Genomic DNA, 18,990 nt, shown 5'->3' with positions numbered 1-18,990 from the left:
CCATCTTTTAAAAACACAATGTCACATTTGTATAATTGTATCCTTGTTTTAAAAAACGGTAGGTAGACAGTCACCCACCACCTACCGTCTAGGTGCTTCGGCTATTTTTTCTTTTATTTACATATTTTTTTCTTGTTTATCTCTGTATTTCTTAAATAATTCATATATATCGGATTCAAACTGAAAATTAATATCACATTTTTCTTTTTATACGATAAAAACTGATTGAAAAATATATCAAATAATTTTTTAAAAAACTAAAAAAATCTATATATTACATCATGCAGCCGCATAGGCGGCTTCTAAAATCGGGACAGTGAGCGATCGCCCAATCCCCAGGCGGCATCTTTTAGAACTATTATTTGGATTGATGGATTTTAAATATATATATTCAAACGTGTTTTTGTAGTTTTAGAGAAACACGAAAATAAACTTCAAATTCACTTTTGCATGTTTATATAATGTTTAGACGTTCATTCATTAATGTAGACATTTGAAATTCATTCTACTTTGTATAACTAATGTGTAAATAAGTAATGTATGAATTTAAAATTTAATCTATAATTTTATTGTTAACAATAAAACTATAATCGAAATCCATGAATTTCAAATCTATCTCCACAAATACAACTATACTTAATTTGTGGGACATTGAAACTGAGATAGTATGAAACTAAAAGTGAAACAAGATGAGCCACTCTATCACATAGGAACCATATATGAACCCAAAAGTTCAAACTTAATTAAAATTGATTCCACAAAAAAATGAAACCATATACGAATGGTTAATGCTACGGGTGTCATTTCTTAATTATCTTGTTTTTTTCGTTCTAAGGAGGCCCAAAAAATTTGGTCAATCATTGAAGAACTGCACCAAACTTTGATTTATCCGTTAGGCCATGGGATTGTATTTACCAATTATTCCAATTTTTCATTATACTTTCATAAAACAATATTTCAACATACCCAAATAATCAACTCATAGGATGTTTAACATAAAATGTGAATGAAAGTTCGATCCGCGTAGTAAAAAAAAAACATGGATCGCGATATGAATTAATTTATTATTTTCTCGAGATGTATTCGAATTAAATGTTATTTCTAAGGCCATAAATTGGATCTCAATCTCACTTTTCCATTCATTAATATATTGTGAGCATGTATCCTAGCTAGTGAATATTACAAGGAACATTATGATATTGAAAAAAACAACAACATACAATTGATTGCCAAAATTTATATTGTCTTTTCGCGGTCTCCTCGAAGCATTCCCATTTATTTATTAATAATCATTCCTTTTGCCACAAAAATTCACAAAACTAGATTTAAATATCAGTGTGCCGAAATATGGTGCAAAAATTAAATTAGTTAACTGTTAAAGCTCAATTTTTATTTACAAAATACATAAAAATATTAAATTTTAATGCCATAAAAACAATTTGCCAAAAAAGGAAAAAAAAAATTTAAAAAAAAAAGAAGAAGAACTTTTGGTATTTAATCATAGTTCAACCAACCAAACAACCCTATAGGAGACCGTCTCCCAGTTTGTCGCTTTTCGTGAATATATCCATGGTGTCGATTGAGGAGCCCGCCAACTAAATAAATCAACTTTTTTCAAATAATAATTATTTTTTTTTTAAGCAACATTCAATTTATTTTGATTTAAATTAAATTCATCGGAGGCACATTCATAGAATTCGAATATTAACAAAATTATTCGACAAGAATTGTTTTCTATCATTAATAGATACTGGTAAATGTCCAAAGTTACATGCTTGAAATAATGAAAGCTCACGACTAATATGTGGAGGGGTAGGGACATCACACAAAATTAAAATATTATATAAATGTCTATATATAATGTTATTGTGTTCACTTATCGTATTCATCGCTGAGTTAAGATTAATAAAACATATAGAAATTATATATTTAATAAATAAATGTCACATCAACAATGATTCAGTATTTAACACGATTAATGAACAATATAATAAAATTATCACATTGTCGTGTTATATGGATGATACCCCGATATGTCCCGGGCAGTTGATCCCGGGAATGCTCGGGTCATGGGTCAGGCCCATGAGCGATGCCCGGGTCAGGACAGCCCATCTCTCGAGTGGTTGATTCAGGACATAGCACCAGAGTTCTGGTATAACTTCTCTTCTGACATCTCGAAGCGAGGGAGGCATTTAATGATGTTGAAATACACGCGGCCGACCTGTTAACATTAATGAGTGACTGGACAGATGGGATATGACCAATATATGATTTGACATGTCAGAACAATAGGGTATAATCAGCCGCCCTAGTATATTTAATGCGCACGTCCCAAAAAACGAGGTCATCATTATTTCCTCCACTATAAATACCAGGTTTTGCATTTATTCCTTCATTCAGATATTAATGAACATTTAACACACTCATTTATTGCACACCAATATCACAGCCATCACTTGGCTACATTGGTTTTATTGCTTGAGTACCCTGCTGACTTAAGCATCGGAGTGGCCACGCCGGAGACCCCCTCCGGCGCCCATTCACGTGGTTGTTTTTCTTATTGGCAGATCTTTCAAAGGCCAACGAAGAATCTTCTTTCCAGTCCGCCGTCTTAGCTCATATTTCTTCCCGTATTCTTGATAGCTTACCTGGTAGAGTTACCGACCCGACTCCACTGTTCGACCCGGGTGGCATCATTGGCGCCGTCTGTGGGAAATCTGAGTCCTAAGACGTGGATATGGCTCCTACTAGGAGAGCAAACCAAGACGCCTCTCGAGCCCCAGAGGAAAACAATACACGTCTCTCTGGCGCAGGTGGTCCCCCCCCTAATGATCCTCAACCCACCATTCATTTGACTCCCGAAGAATTGAAGAAAATCATAACCGATGCTGTCAACATGGCTAACGCCAAAAAGGTTGCTTCTCACCAGGCCAGTCAGCATGAACAGCAGCGTAAGCAAGCACAAGAGGAAGAGAGAAGGGAAGAAGAAAGGGAAAGCGCAGGTTCTAAATCCCCCACTATCGCTGGAGAATTGGAAGAATTAAGAAAAAAAGTGAAAGCATTGGAAGGGCAGGCTGTCTCCAAGGGCGGTATTTTTGTAATCAAAGGCTGCCCATTCTCTGACATCATCGTCCGGGAACCACTTCCCGGGCATTTCAAGTCGGCAAAAATCAAAGATTATGATGGAAGCTCTGACCCTGAGGAACACCTAGCGCGTTTCGAAAATATGGCCATGTTGCACTGCTATGAAGACCCAATCAAATGTAAAGTATTTCTTACCACTCTGGTCGATTCTGCACAGAGATGGTTTGAAGGGTTGGCGCCACAAAGCATCTGTTGCTTTGAAGATTTTCAAAAAGTGTTCTTGCATCAATTTAGCAGCAGTAAAAAGTACAAAAAGACCGCCTTCAGTTTATTCGAAGTAAAGCAAAGGCAAGATGAAACCCTGAGGGCTTATCTCAAAAGATTCAATCGGGTGGCCCTTGATGTGCCGACCTGTGCACCTGAGACAAAAACCACCGCATTTATGCAAGGGTTATGGGAAGGGGATTTCTTCCGATCCTTAACCAAAAAACTGCCTGAAAATTTTGAGGATCTCCTGTCACGAGCGGAGAAATATATCAATATGGAAGAAGCGCAAAACCAGAAAAGAGAGGCCTTGAAAAGAGCAAGAGGAGATCGGACTTACAAAACTGAAGAAAGAGCTCCTAAGAAAAGTGGTGGGGGTCATTTCCCCCATGTGCCTTTAAAGATGGCTCGGGACAGAAAGATTCAAGAGTGCAGGTCAAATGAAGTCCTTCCTCCCCGTTCAGAGGTCAGAATCTCCAAGCCAGAACAAAAAAGGTACTGTACCCTTCATAAAAATTGTGCTCACGACACTAATCAGTGCCGAGTCCTAGGAAGAAATGCTAATAGACGTCCCGTGTCCGCGCCTCACCCGCCACGAGAACGATCTAAACAACCACCCTGGTTGTCCAGACGTTCATCGCTGAATATTCCCCAAAGAACGATGAGCACTTCAAGTGGAAGACGAGGAGGAGAAACGAGTACCCGGGAAGAGAGAATCAAGCCAGCGGGAGGAGAGGATCCTTCTCCGAGTCGAGGAGTAATCAAAATGATTTCGGGGGGAGCTACTGATGGCGACTCTAATCGGGCAAGGAAGGCAAGGGGTGGGAGGGAGTGTCTAGAAGTTGATAATAAAAGAAGAGACGAGACGATTATAAGCTTTGGACCAGAGGATCTCCAAGGAGTGAGTTTACCTCACAATGATGCGCTGGTCATTCAGGCCCGCATCGCCAACTATGACGTGTTAAGAATTTTCGTGGATAATGGGAGCTCTGTCAATGTTATTTTCAAAGATGCCCTCATCCAAATGGATCTGCATGAATACCAGCTGGAAACTGTGGAAACCGCCCTGTTCGGGTTTGCTGGGCACGCCGTGTATCCAGAAGGGGAAATTGCTCTACCCCTGACTCTGGGCACTGGAGACTTGAGAAAAACTGTCATAACTACTTTCACAGTAGTGGACGCCCCATCTTCATATAATGTCATCATAGGGAGACCAGCCATGAATGAAATGAGAGCAGTGGCCTCGACGTACCACCAAAAGATCAAATTCCCAGTGAAAGGACAGGTCGGAGAAGTCAAGGGCGACCAGCCCTCTTCTCGAAGATGTTATGGAGAAACAGTCCGAATTGATCAGAAGAAGGCAAGAAGGGAAGGGAAGGGGAAAGAACACCAGGAAGAAGCCCGGGAAGGGGAAGTACACTTTGTGACGGAAGAAGAGCAAGAATCGGTGGAGATCGAGTCGGGAAAGACTATCCGGATAGCTCGGGACATCTGCGCCACCACCCGGGTAAAACTCTTGCAATGTTTAAAAACTAATGCCGATATCTTTGCTTGGTCTCAGCAGGAACTGACCGGGATCTCGCCCCAAGTGGCCGAGCATAGACTAAATATCCTCCCAGGGTCCCGGCCAATTAAGCAAAAAAAGCGACATTTCGGCCCGGAGAAAGATAAAATAATTGAAAAACAGGTCGAAGCATTGCTGAGGGCTGGACAAATTAGGGAAGTCCATTTCCCTTCTTGGCTATCGAATGTAGTTCTCGTCCCAAAGTCTACTGGGAAATGGAGAATGTGCGTAGATTTCAGAGATCTGAATAAAGCTTGCCCGAAGGATTGTTACCCACTCCCTCGGATTGATCAGCTAGTCGATTCCACTTCTGGGTGTGAAATCTTGAGCTTTTTGGATGCATATCAGGGATATCATCAGATCCCTTTAGCTACAGAAGATCAAGACAAAGCTAGTTTCGTCACGTCTGGGGGAACTTTCTGCTATGTTGTAATGCCTTTTGGACTAAAAAATGCAGGGGCTACGTATCAACGACTGATGAATCTTGTCTTTCAAAAACAGATAGGCCGAAATATTGAAGTATATGTGGATGACATTTTGATTAAAACCCGAGAAGTCGCCCATTTCATTGATGATCTGATCGAAACCTTCGCCACTTTGAAGCAGTATAGGATAAAACTTAACCCGGCCAAATGTGTGTTTGGGGTTAAGAGTGGCAAATTCTTGGGGTTCATGGTCACGGATCGAGGAATCGAAGTCAACCCAGAAAAAATCAGGGCCATCATGGATATGCCCTCTCCTCAGTCGGTTCGAGATGTGCAAAAACTGACAGGGAAAATTGCAGCCTTATCACGCTTCATTTCCCGATCTGCACACCGTAGCTATCCTTTCTTTCAAGTTCTGAGGAAAGCACAGAAATTCGGCTGGGATGACAACTGCGAGCAGGCCTTTCAAAATTTGAAAAAACACTTGGCTGAATTGCCTGTCTTAGCAAAACCCGAGCCCGGAGAAAAATTGTGGGTCTATCTCTCAGCCACCGAAATTGTTGTTAGTTCCGTGCTCGTCAAGGAAGAAGGGACCGATTAGAAGCCTGTCTACTATGTCAGTCACGCCCTTCGCGGAGCCGAAATGAGATACAGTGAATTAGAAAAGATTGCTCTAGCTTTGGTAATGACTGCTCGAAAGCTGAGACCGTATTTCCTATCACATCCCATTGTGGTCCTCACTAATTCTCCTCTCGGCAGAATTATGACTCATGCAGAGGTCTCGGGGAGGATGATCAAATGGACTGTAGAACTCGGGGAATACGATATTGAGTATAAACCCCGGGCTGCAATAAAAGCACAAGCGCTATCAGATTTCTTAACAGAAATGATCCAGCCCGAGGAAGAAAAAGTGTGGAGGGTATTTGTTGATGGCGCTTCAAACATAGCGGGATGCGGAGTGGGGGTCGTCTTGATCTCCCCACTCGAAGAAAGGGTTAAATTGGCTTTAAGGATTGACTTTAGGGTCACGAATAATGAAGCAGAATACGAAGCTGTCTTGGCAGGGTTGCGTGCTGCCCGTGAGATTGGGGCATCCCGAATCATCATTTATTCCGACTCCCAGCTGGTTACTCAACAAATTAAGGGAGCTTACGAAGTTAAGAGTGAAAAGATGCTCAAGTACTTGAATCTTATCACTTCTCAAGCGTCATCCTTCACAGACTGGAGTATCGAACAGATTCCCCGGGAAGAAAACACCGAAGCCGACACGTTGGCTAAATTGGCGGCTTCCTTGACAGAAGTAAGCACCCGGGAGATTCTCTATTGTTCGAAGCTCGTATCCTCGCTTGAAGAAGAAACACCCCCGCTGAGAAAAGACTCTTGGATGACTCCTCTCATAGAGTATATAAAGGAGGGAAAACTTCCAGAAGACCGGACCCAAGCTGTAAAGATCAGGAAGCAGGTACCCCGATTTGCCCTTTTAAATGATGTTTTATATAGGCGATCCTTTCAGGGCCCCTTACTCAAGTGCCTATCGGGGGAAGAGACAGAGTATGTCCTTCGGGAAATACATGAGGGATGTTGTGGGGAACATCTCGGGGGAACGGCTCTATCGCGGAAGGTTATTTTAGCAGGATTTTGGTGGCCTCAAGTAAACCAAGATGCTACCCGGCTCGTCCAGAAATGCCAAGGTTGTCAACATCACTCTAATTTCCACCACCGCCCAACTGCTAACATGCAACCGATCTCCGCATCATGCCCTTTTGACCAATGGGGATTGGACATCGTGGGTCCCTTTCCGCCAGTTCGCGCCCAGAAGAAGTTCCTCCTGGTAGCTGTGGATTATTTTTCTAGATGGGTAGAAGCCGAGCCGTTGGCAAGAATCACCGAGGATGAAATCATGAAATTCTTATGGAAAAACATTGTCTGCCGATATGGCAGCCCCAGGAAATTGATTTCAGACAATGGCAGACAATTCCAAGGAAAAAGATTACCTCTTGGTGTCAGGAAATGAAGATTATGCAATCTTTTACCTCAGTAGCCTACCCTCAAGCCAATGGCCAGACAGAGGTAACCAACAGGATCATCGTGCAAGCTTTGAAAGCCCGGTTGCAGGGGAAAGGAAAAGATTGGGTAGAAGAATTACCCAGCGTCTTATGGGCTTATCGGACTACTCCTCGGACATCTACTCGGGAAACCCCATATGGTCTGGTTTATGGATCTGAAGCAGTCTTGCCAGTAGAAATCGGGCAATCTTCCACTCGAGTGGAATCCTATTCGAGCAACAATGACTTATCTCGAGCCCTGGAGCTCGACCTTGTGGAAGAAAAAAGAGATCGGGCGGTCATCCGGATGGAAGCTTATCGCAGCAGGATCATAAAATCCTATAACAAGCACGTCCGAAGAAGGGATTTTCACGTGGGAGATCTGGTTATGAAAAAAGTTAAACCGGTGGGTGATGTGGGGAAGCTAGAAGCCAAATGGGAAGGGCCTTTCAAAGTAATCAGAAAAGTCAGTTCTGGTACAGCCTATTACCTCGAAGATCCTCAAGAACGTGTTCTTAAAAGACCATGGAATGCTTTTCATTTAAAGAAGTATTATGCTTAAGAAACATTTGTATCTGTTATTTCTACACTGAATGAAGGAAATTACTCGAAAGAATTATCTTTTAAGTCCAGGGACCCGTACCCTGGCCCGGTGGACCCGTACCCCGGATAATCTTTTAAGTCCAGGGACACGTACCCTGGCCCGGTGGACCCGTACCCCGGATAATCTTTTAAGACCAGGAACCCGTACCCTGGCCCGGTGGACCCATACCCCGGATAATCTTTTAAGTCCAGGGACCCGTACCCTGGCCCGGTGGACCCGTACCCCGGATAATCTTTTAAGTCCAGGGACCCGTACCCTGGCCCGGTGGACCCGTACCCCGGATAATCTTTTAAGTCCAGGGACCCGTACCCTGGCCCGGTGGACCCGTACTCCGGATAATCTTTTAAGTCCAGGGACCCGTACCCTGGCTCGGTGGACCCGTACCCCGGATTATCTTTTAGGACTTATACCCAACCCGGGTAAACCGTATCCCATTTAGCAATCGAAATTACGAAATTTTTCTAAAGGAAGCAAAATCGAAAAAAAGAAACATGCATACATAGATCAGAGGAAAGAGGTTACAAAAAAAAAAAAAAAAAAAAAAAAAAAAAGAGAGAGACTTACTGAGAGGAATTGAGGGTGATGGTTGATAGTCGGAGAGATCGCCGGAGAAATCTACAGAGAAGACCGAGGAAGAAAACAAGCAGGGCTTCGCCGAAGAATAAATTTGCAAGTGATTTTTAGAAAAAGCGATGGATCGCTATATATAAGGGAGAGATGGAATCTATGCCGTTGATCTAGCATAGATTGGACGGGTTAGATTAGCCTTGGAAGTTGAGCGGCATCATTCGGCGGGAAAATTGAAAAGACAGTTGCTCAAATCGAGGCGCCATGGTAGCTGAGAATACGTACGGGCTCTGACAACACGTCATCAGAATTCTATCATTATGACTGCGCAATGATTGACTGAAAAAGCGAAGAGAGGGATTGGGATAATGCCATATCTCGGCCTTATTCAGATCCCGGAAGAACTAAAGTTATCGAAGGAATACCCACTATACCCAGATTGGGACTTACCGATTTATCATATGACTATTCTTTTATATCCATGCGTGAAAAAGGTAAAGAGGTAATACGCCCCGATAGAATCCTTTTATCACAATCAAGAAAGAAAACATGCCAAGTCCCGGCCTCTTACGAGGTAACTCGGGAGCAGAGGATCCCATCACCCGGCTAAAAGGCCCGGACAGCATGGGACCCGGCGTTCGGATATGTTTAGGCCTACCTTTTTCGGTTTTCGGATTGATGATTAGTTTAGCTGGTGTTAAAACATTTGCAAGGAATTAAAAGAAGACGCAGGAATTAATTGTCTAAATTTTCATTAAGGGAATGGTCGGCGTCGTATTACAGAAATTTCAGTGGCCACTCGACCTTTCCACTCATCCATCCAGTCAGTAACTTCTTGAATGCCAAGATTGACAAAGGAATCAGTGCTCGAGACCTTATTTAGATGCCGCCATTCCTTCAACAACATAGCATGCAGCAGGTTTTGGTCAGTCAACAACTCTTCAATGCGGGATACCCCTAGTTCCCGCCTGTATTTCCTCGTCACCATCCTTTGAGAGCGAGTGAGGACTGTGCCGTTCAAATAAAGAAGGCCGATGAATTGAAGCTTATGCCAGGTACATATGACTTTGGCCAGAATGTACTCATCGACATTCTTTTTGAAAAGCTCTACATAGGGACGTAACTCCGCTGGGATTTGACTTTGCACACCAACAGAAGAGATGGCACTGCTGCAAGTGCTGGAGTCGCTGGAGCTCGACATTGTTCTGTTGGTATGGGTGCATCTTATCCACCAATTTATTTATAGGAAAGGGAGGAAAAGACGTTTGGGATGAGGGAATGTGAAGAGCCTAAGGTTAATTAAAGCATGCCGTCATTTATTGGGAAGGAGAATGTATCATAGCCATTAAGACCAGTGCACGTGGGCGATTAATAAGGGCCTCGAAAATTACGTGGGGTAGACCAAAAGGCGGATGCAGTTATCAAAACGACCCCGAATATGAAAGGTTTCCCGAGATAATGTTTAATGATAATGCATGCATCATTATGACTACCCGGATATCACAAACCCTTGGAGCTTCGTATCCTCTCTAAGAGATTGTCAGGGCCCAACGTAATGTTTCAAAGCAAAGCCGGTGATCAACCATTACCGTTGGGATACTTTTGTTTGGTTTGTTCAGCAGGTATTCAGTAATAAAGACTCATACCAGATCTTAAAAATACAAAGCAAGGATGAAACAGAAGAATAACTTTATTCACTTGCTAGCATTTCTACTAATTACAGCGGAGTATTCTTCTTCTACAAAGAGTATCCACATGGTTTTCCATTTCCTTAGCTCATTTGGGGAAGACTTGAGGAAGCCCTCGGTGCTTGTAATGCCCGAGAGGATTTTCATCTCCTTAAGCAACGTCAGCTGGTAGATGTAATCACCCTCGAAGATGTTCACCTCTTCGGTCACGTTCAGACGTTCCCGATACTTCTCCATCTTTACCACCAGTCTAGAAGCATTAGCTTCTCCGGTCTCGTGGAGAAGTTGTAATTTCTGAAGTTTCTCCCAGTAACGAACAATCTTATGGAACACTTCATCTTCTATCTCGGTTTTCTTCTTCTCAACTAATCGCCACGAGACTTCTTCCATATCTGAATTCGACGGATTACTGGAGCTCGCCATTTGACTCTTGTGACCAACTATTTAATGGTAACTTGGAAAAAATAAAAAAGATGTTGCTATATTTATAATAGCAAGGGGCTAATCACAACCGTCGAATCTTTGGATACATAGACGGTCAGGACGGACATTGGGAATTGCACCAAAAAGTTGAAAAGACGTACACGCCTATCGAAATATTGCGATAAATCATCCTCGAAAACATAAAAACGTGGGAGATATGATTGATTGATGTACATCGCGAGTCTTCACCATACACCGACGTCTGTGTAGCTATGCTCAGTCCAGAAGGTGTATCAAAATGGCTTTCCTGACCGGGCACAAGGGACTAATCGGGACAGCGAGTAGACTCTAGCCCGACTATTTAAGGAAGGAGTGATGATACCCCGATATGTCCCGGGCAGTTGATCCCGGGAATGCTCGGGTCATGGGTCAGGCCCATGAGCGATGCCCGGGTCAGGACAGCCCATCTCTCGAGTGGTTGATTCAGGACATAGCACCAGAGTTCTGGTATAACTTCTCTTCTGACATCTCGAAGCGAGGGAGGCATTTAATGATGTTGAAATACACGCGGCCGACCTGTTAACATTAATGAGTGACTGGACAGATGGGATATGACCAATATATGATTTGACATGTCAGAACAATAGGGTATAATCAGCCGCCCTAGTATATTTAATGCGCACGTCCCAAAAAACGAGGTCATCATTATTTCCTCCACTATAAATACCAGGTTTTGCATTTATTCCTTCATTCAGATATTAATGAACATTTAACACACTCATTTATTGCACACCAATATCACAGCCATCACTTGGCTACATTGGTTTTATTGCTTGAGTACCCTGCTGACTTAAGCATCGGAGTGGCCACGCCGGGGACCCCCTCCGGCGCCCATTCACGTGGTTGTTTTTCTTATTGGCAGATCTTTCAAAGGCCAACGAAGAATCTTCTTTCCAGTCCGCCGTCTTAGCTCATATTTCTTCCCGTATTCTTGATAGCTTACCTGGTAGAGTTACCGACCCGACTCCACTGTTCGACCCGGGTGGCATCAATGGAGAAAGTGGTATATGTGATTATTTATTTTTATCTTATATGGTCAGGACTTACAGCTCAGATAGTTCACAAGAATCACAATTTGAAGGTGACAACTTAAATAATCGAACATATCCTTTTTTTTAATATAATGTATTTTATTCTATTTATTTATGATAGTTGTATTCATTTTGATTTATTGGATATTTATTATATTTCTATTTGGTGGTAGAAAAAATATGAAAATATAATTAACTTCATTATATTTTCATATTGTATGAGCGTGAATTTCGGTAATTAATATAGGGGGCCAACTTGAATAAATTGAATTGAGAGAGTTATGCTTCATCAATGACACCATAAATGAGGGCTTTTATATATATAATAAGTTCTATTATGAAATTGTTTAGTCCACACAAATTTATAACCCTATAAATTTTTCAACCATAACATGTATGTATCGCAAATTCATTTTTCTAAAATAATAATATTAATTTTCAGATATATCATTATGGAGAAAATTACATTTTTATCACATAATTTAAACACATTACAAGAAAAACGTTAAATGACAACAAATTTTATCTGTTGCCGTAGACTATTTAAAAATTGTTATAACTGAGGGTGTTGTGGCAAGTGCGTTCAAAGACAACGGTTAATTACCATTGTCGTAGCTATCATATTGGACGGTTTATCATATGGTTTCCGTAATAAATCGTCGCTACTTAGCGACAGGTTTTGAGTAAACTATCTATAATTAACGACGGATTTTGATTAAACGGTCGCTAATTAGCAACGTTTTTAACTAAATTCGTCACAACTTTTTTACGTTAAAAAAATATTTTTATAATTTAATAAATCTGCCAAAAAAGTTACAATCTGACTAAACTAATAATATTCATTATACTAACTAACTTAGAAATTTATCAAAATTTGAAACGAAAAAACTTATCATATTTCGAATTTAAAATCATCTGAGAGAGAAAAATTTAAGGTGTGAAGAAAATGGACCGAGAGTACGGAAATTTATAGACAATTTGCGACGGTTTTTGAATAAATAGTCGCTATTAGCGACATTTTGTGGTTAAACTGTCGCTATTAGCGATGGTTAAGCTAAAGTCATCGCTATTAGCGACCGTTTTTTAATAAAACCGTCGCAATTTTTAATTATAAAATTGTCCCTATATTTAGCGACGATTTTTGTTAAAATCGTCGCTAATTTAAACATGCGACGGTTTTGATAAAACCGTCGCTAAATATTACAACATATTACAAAAACCGTTGTGGTTTTGTCTTAAAAACACGCTAATCCGCAACAGTTTTCTAAAACCGTTGTGGATTATCCGAAAAAACATGCTAATAGACAACGGTTTATAAAACCGTTGTCTTTGACCCTAAAAAAACGCTCAAAAGACAACGGCTTTTAGAAAACGTTGTCTTTTGCTTAAAAAAAATACCTAAGACAATTGTTTTCAATAAAATCGTTGTTAAAAAATATATGACAATGGTTTTAGTGAAAACCGTTGTTGTAGGTGCGTTGTTGTATGCCAAAATTCTTGTAGTGACGATTTTTTTTTCACGTTCTTAGTTAAAATATTTTTCAAATTATGGTCCTTTTTTAATCGATTGTTGACTTGACATAGAACACATCAGTTTTATAGTTCCACGCCAACAATGCATAGTAACAGAAACATCATTTACTGACGTTTATGTCAGCACTATGATTAAAATTAGAAAAAAAATGTAAATTTGACCTAAAATTAGGGATGTAAAATAGCCAAACAATAACAGGCTCGATCTCGGCTCGTTTAAGGCCAACATAGGCTTGAGCTTGATTCAGGATTTTATCATAAAGCTCGAGATCGGATCGTTGTGAAATCACCGAGCTCACGAGCAGCTCAAAATCGGATCGTTAATAGATCGTTTAACGAGTTAGACTCGAGCTCGAGCATTCTTACATCCATTTAAGAGGTGTGGTTTTTCTTTTATATTTTTCAATCACTCTTATTTTACTAAGTTAATCGATGTGGCACAATACTCAAAACCTAACAAATTAGCCCAAGAAACTACATGAGCTCAAATACCATTAAGTTCGAGCTCGATTCAATAAAAGTTTCGAGCTCGAAATCAAGCTCGATCTCGGCTAGAACATTAACTGACGATTTCAAATACCATTAAGTTTTGTTAATCTAAATTGCTGATGAAAATGAAGTTTGATTTGTTAGACCGATGTAATAAATCACATTTCTTGTTGAATTTTGATCTATGACCTATAAAAAAATTATCTTTCATTTTTGTAATTGGATTTTTTTTTAAAAAAAAAAAATTAAAAAAACTCTATATGCTTAGAACTACCCAAGCCACGTCGACTAACCCTCTTTCATTTCCACGTCGAATGGAATAAATCATTAACAAAAATGGTAATGCAAATCTCGTAACTCGGGAACAAACATGGGGGAAAAGGTAGTGTGTCGAACTAATCATGTTTAGCGAATTTCAAATTGTCACTATAAAAAAAAACCCACTGCACGGTCCGCGCTGTATGGCCTTCCTTGATTCCATTTCTTCTCTGCTACTGCTACAATACGCACCATTTGCGCATTCCTAGAATTTCACCCGCATATCGTCGCCATTCTTCGTTTCCCCCCATGCCAACGGCTAGTATCCTCTTCGTGGTGGTGCTCTGGGCAGCCGTAACCGCCGCCGTAACATGCGCCGGCCTGGACTCCGAAATCCAGGCGTTACTTTCATTCAAACTCAATCTGCACGACCCTCGCGGCGTGATGGATGGCTGGGATGCCTCCACGCCAGCAGCGCCGTGCGACTGGAGCGGCATTCTGTGCGCTGATGCCAGGGTGCACGAGCTTCGACTGCCACGGATGCAGCTCGGCGGCCGGCTCAGCGACCAGCTTGGCAACCTGCGCCTGCTGCGCCGGTTGAGCCTGCATTCGAACAACTTGAATGGCTCAATCCCAAGCTCACTGGCCGAGTGCTCGTTTCTACGTGTTATCTATTTGCAGTACAATTTACTCACGGGAGAAATTCCGCCCGCATTTTTCTCAAATCTCAAGAATCTCCAAGTTCTTGACCTAGCTCATAATTTCATATCCGGAAAAGTATACGGGGAGCTTCAGGTGAGCTTGAAAGTTCTTGATCTCTCATCAAACTCGTTCTCCGGCGAAATGCCAGCGAGTTTTTCGTCGACCCACCAGCTTCAGCTCATCAATTTTTCATTCAACCTTTTCTCCGGCTCGATTCCGGCAAATATCGGAGCGTTGCAGCAGTTACAGTACTTGTGGCTCGACGACAACGAACTATACGGTACTATTCCATCTGCCCTTGCGAATTGTTCTTCGCTTATCCACTTCAGCGCGGGGGATAATATGCTCTCCGGCGTTGTGCCGGCTACGTTGGGGTCACTCAGAAGTCTTCAAGTCATCTCCCTACCGGATAATCAGCTCTCCGGTATGGTTTCTTCGTCACTTTTCTGCAAAATCTCGGCATTAAATGCTACAGTCAAAATTCTTATACTGAGTTCTAACGGGTTCACGGGAATCGACAGTAATAATGGAGGAACGTGTGTTAGTGTTCTTGAAGTTTTAGACCTTCACGAGAATCAGATAAATGGTGTGTTCCCTGATTTTTTAAACAATATTTCTACGTTAAAGAGTTTAGATATTTCAGGGAATTCAATTTCTGGGATGTTACCAGATCTCATTGGGAATTTAGTCGCTTTGGAGTTGTTTAGAGTGGGTAATAACTCTTTAACTGGGGGAATTCCTGAAAGTGTGACAAAATTTGTTTCCCTGAAAGTTCTCGATCTTGGGAATAATAAATTTTCGGGTTTGATTCCAGATTTTTTGGGAGGAATGAAGAGTTTGAATGCGTTGATTCTTGGTAGGAATTTGTTCACTGGTTTGGTTCCAGTGAGTTTAGGGGGTATATCTTCGTTAGAGTCGTTGGATTTGAGTGATAATAAGTTGACTGGCACTGTGCCGGTGGAGTTGATGAGACTTGTCAATCTGAGCACCCTGAATTTGAGCAACAACAAATTTTCAGATGGAGTGCTGCTGAACGTTGGGGAACTGAAGGGGTTGGAGGTTCTGAATATGAGTGGCTGTGGGTTCTCAGGAGTGATTCCTTCGAGTATTGGGAATCTTATGAGACTCAAAAGTCTTGATTTGAGTAAGCAAAACTTGTCAGGCGAGTTACCTGTTGAGCTCTTTGGATTGCCAAATTTACAAACTGTGGCTTTGGATGATAATTCCTTGTCCGGTGAAGTGCCTGAAGGGTTCAGTAGTTTGTCTAGTTTGCAGTATCTTAATCTTTCATCAAATAGTTTTCATGGTGGGGTTCCGATTACTTATGGTTTTCTGGGATCATTGGTCGCTCTTTTGTTGTCACACAATCGATTGAATGGTACAATTCCCGTCGAATTGAGCAATTGTTCGAGTCTTAAAGTTCTAGAGCTGAGAGAAAATGGCATAACCGGTGATATTCCCAGTGAATTTTCCATTTTATCTGATTTACAGAGGCTTGACCTGGGCCAGAACAGTTTAACTGGTGAAATCCCAGAAGGAATTTCCAACTGTTCATCTTTGCTTGCTTTATTATTGGATTCAAATCACATCTCAGGTCGCATTCCTGAAACATTGCCAAGGTTATCAAACTTAACAGAACTGGATCTCTCTTCGAATAATCTGACTGGAGTTATCCCAGCAAATCTTTCGACAATTTCTACCTTGCAGCACTTAAATTTGTCGGTTAATGATCTCAAGGGTGAGATCCCAGGGGCCTTAGCTTCTCGATTTAGTGATCCTAGCATTTATGCTATGAATGAAAATTTGTGTGGGAGGCCTTTGAAAAAGAACTGCATTAGCACGAAAAGACAAAAGAGGAGGAGATTGATTCTTTTTATAACTGTGGCTGTAGCTGGGAGCTTGATATTGCTATTCTGCTGTTGTGGGTACATTTACAGTCTCCTAAGATGGCACAAGAAGTTGCGAGCTGATTCAGCTGGAGAGAAGAAACGGAGCCCTAGTCCTGGTTCACAAGGGGCGCGAGGAAGTGGAGAGAATGGGGCTCCGAAGCTTATCATGTTCAATAACAAGATTACATATGCAGAAACTGAGGAGGCCACGAGGCAATTTGACGAGGAAAATGTGTTGAGCAGGGGTAAGTATGGGCTGTTGTTTAAAGCCACTTATGCTGATGGAATGGTTCTCGCAATTCGTCGTCTTCCCAGCACATCTATCGAAGAGAACACCTTCCATAAAGAAGCCGAATATCTTGGAAAAGTTAAACACTGCAACTTAACAGTTCTTAGAGGCTATTATGCAGGGCCACCTCCTGATATGCGACTTCTTGTTTACGATTACATGCCAAATGGAAACTTGGGCACCCTTCTTCAAGAAGCATCACACCAAGAAGGGCATGTCTTAAACTGGCCAATGCGTCACCTTATTGCACTAGGAATTGCTCGCGGTCTAGCATTCTTGCATTCTGTCTCTATAATCCATGGTGATGTAAAGCCACAAAATGTCCTCTTTGATGCTGATTTTGAAGCCCATCTTTCTGATTTTGGGTTAGATAAAGTAACGATACCAACTCCAGCTGAAGCCTCCACATCTACCACACCAGTGGGTACTATCGGTTATGTGGCACCAGAAGCCACCCTAACAGGGGAACCGAGTAAAGAAGCGGATGTATATAGTTTCGGGATCGTGGTGTTGGAAATTCTAACTGGGAAAAAACCGGTGATGTTCACTCAAGATGAGGATATTGTTAAATGGGTGAAGAGGCAGTTACAAAGGGGCCAAGTTTCAGAGCTTCTCGAGCCAGGTTTGCTCGAGCTCGACCCCGAGTCATCTGAATGGGAAGAGTTCTTGCTAGGGGTTAAAGTTGGACTGCTTTGCACAATGCCTGACCCTATGGAGAGGCCTTCTATGACTGACGTAGTTTTCATGCTCGAAGGTTGTCGGTTAGGTCAAGAACTTCCTTCCTCGGCTGATCCCACGACTCTTCCTTCACCCAACTGAAAACCGATACTCTGTTAGCATTCAATCATTTATGTAGTCATGTGTGTATTCTTTGCATGCAGATGATTAAGATCGCATTGAAATTTTTCAGAGATTCAATCTCTTGTGTAAAAAACTCTTACATGCTTTGATCAAAACGGAAATTCATTACTTCTTCGTTAATATATTAACCAATTCAAATGTTTCAAGTAACAAAAGATATATCTTATCGCACCTAGCATAAATTTAGCTTGTTCAAATTTATAAAATTCAGTGTTAATAAATATATTCCCACCACAACAATACCCTCGGCCACAAGAATTTTATATAACAGAAATGCCCTTATATCCATGCAACGTATGAACAATTGCACCAGAATTAATTTAATATAATCTAAACATAGAAAAAAGGACATGAAACTAAAACGGCACCTGGCGTATCATCGCATCTTTCGATGTATAAACAGAATGAGAAAAATAGCCGTTGCTTTGGTCAGTGTCTCCGAACGTAAAATATGCAGACTAGACTTTATCGGAAAAGGGTATGTCTACTTCTGATTGGTCGAGTTTTGAGTAATTTTATTACTTTTTTGGAGGGGTCCAAACACAACCCACGTCTAAATTATCAGTTTGACCCGTCACGTGGGGGCACAATCTTGTCGTTTTGGGCAGATATGTGGCAGGACATCTGGGAGTTGTTTGGCCAGTTGTCATGTATTAGGCTTGTAAACATATTAAAAAAAGAACATCGGATAGGATTGTGGATATTTCCATTACCTTTTATTAGAAATCATAGGTTAGTGAAACAATTTAATCGTAAGTGGAATGGGATTGAAGATAAGAGCAAGGATGTTTGGTCAAACTAGATAACTCGTAGGATGTATATTCTATGAGATCCACAAATTTGTTAGTTCCTAGAAATTGACAAGTATCTATTGATGTATTATACTCGATGGATTGTAAATTTCCGATAAGTAGTAATTGACACATTTCACCTATTGTGTCGAAACATCACATCTTCACAAATATTATTTTTTATCTCGCACATAAATTACATATATTAGAGAATGTAGGAGGATTGTGTTATATGGTTGATTTTCTTTCTCTAATAGTATGTTATAAGTTAAAACCATTTGTTTATATTTTATATGGCTTTTATATTTTTATTTATACATATCTATTATATGATACCCTTTTATTTTCTCAGCTTCATCCTAATCTCATTGACATTGTTTAATCACATATAAATATAAGATTGAATGTTCGTCACTTTACAAA

The 18,990-nt window shown here is 41.0% G+C and overlaps 3 protein-coding genes across 3 annotated transcripts; all 3 read left to right on the top strand.

Annotated features, from left to right (window-relative positions):
* Window positions 1-2,737: 2,737 nt before the first annotated feature.
* LOC140831907 (uncharacterized) lies at window positions 2,738-5,938 on the top strand. Its single transcript, XM_073195619.1, has one exon. The coding sequence runs from the start codon at window positions 2,738-2,740 to the stop codon at window positions 5,936-5,938; it is 3,201 nt and encodes a 1,066-aa protein (XP_073051720.1).
* Window positions 5,939-5,980: 42 nt separating this feature from the next.
* Window positions 5,981-7,351, top strand: LOC140831906 (uncharacterized). Its single transcript, XM_073195618.1, has one exon. It carries the CDS (start codon window positions 5,981-5,983, stop codon window positions 7,349-7,351), a length of 1,371 nt encoding a protein of 456 aa, XP_073051719.1.
* A 6,842-nt stretch (window positions 7,352-14,193) lies between these two features.
* Window positions 14,194-17,866, top strand: LOC140832658 (uncharacterized). The gene has a single exon (XM_073196791.1). It carries the CDS (start codon window positions 14,345-14,347, stop codon window positions 17,732-17,734), a length of 3,390 nt encoding a protein of 1,129 aa, XP_073052892.1. The 5' UTR covers window positions 14,194-14,344; the 3' UTR covers window positions 17,735-17,866.
* The last annotated feature ends 1,124 nt before the right edge of the window (window positions 17,867-18,990 follow it).

Source organism: Primulina eburnea, chromosome 5 (assembly GCF_022965805.1).
Source record: "Primulina eburnea isolate SZY01 chromosome 5, ASM2296580v1, whole genome shotgun sequence".
NCBI classification, from domain to species: domain Eukaryota; kingdom Viridiplantae; phylum Streptophyta; class Magnoliopsida; order Lamiales; family Gesneriaceae; genus Primulina; species Primulina eburnea.
This window is presented reverse-complemented; position numbering and strand designations above follow the sequence as displayed.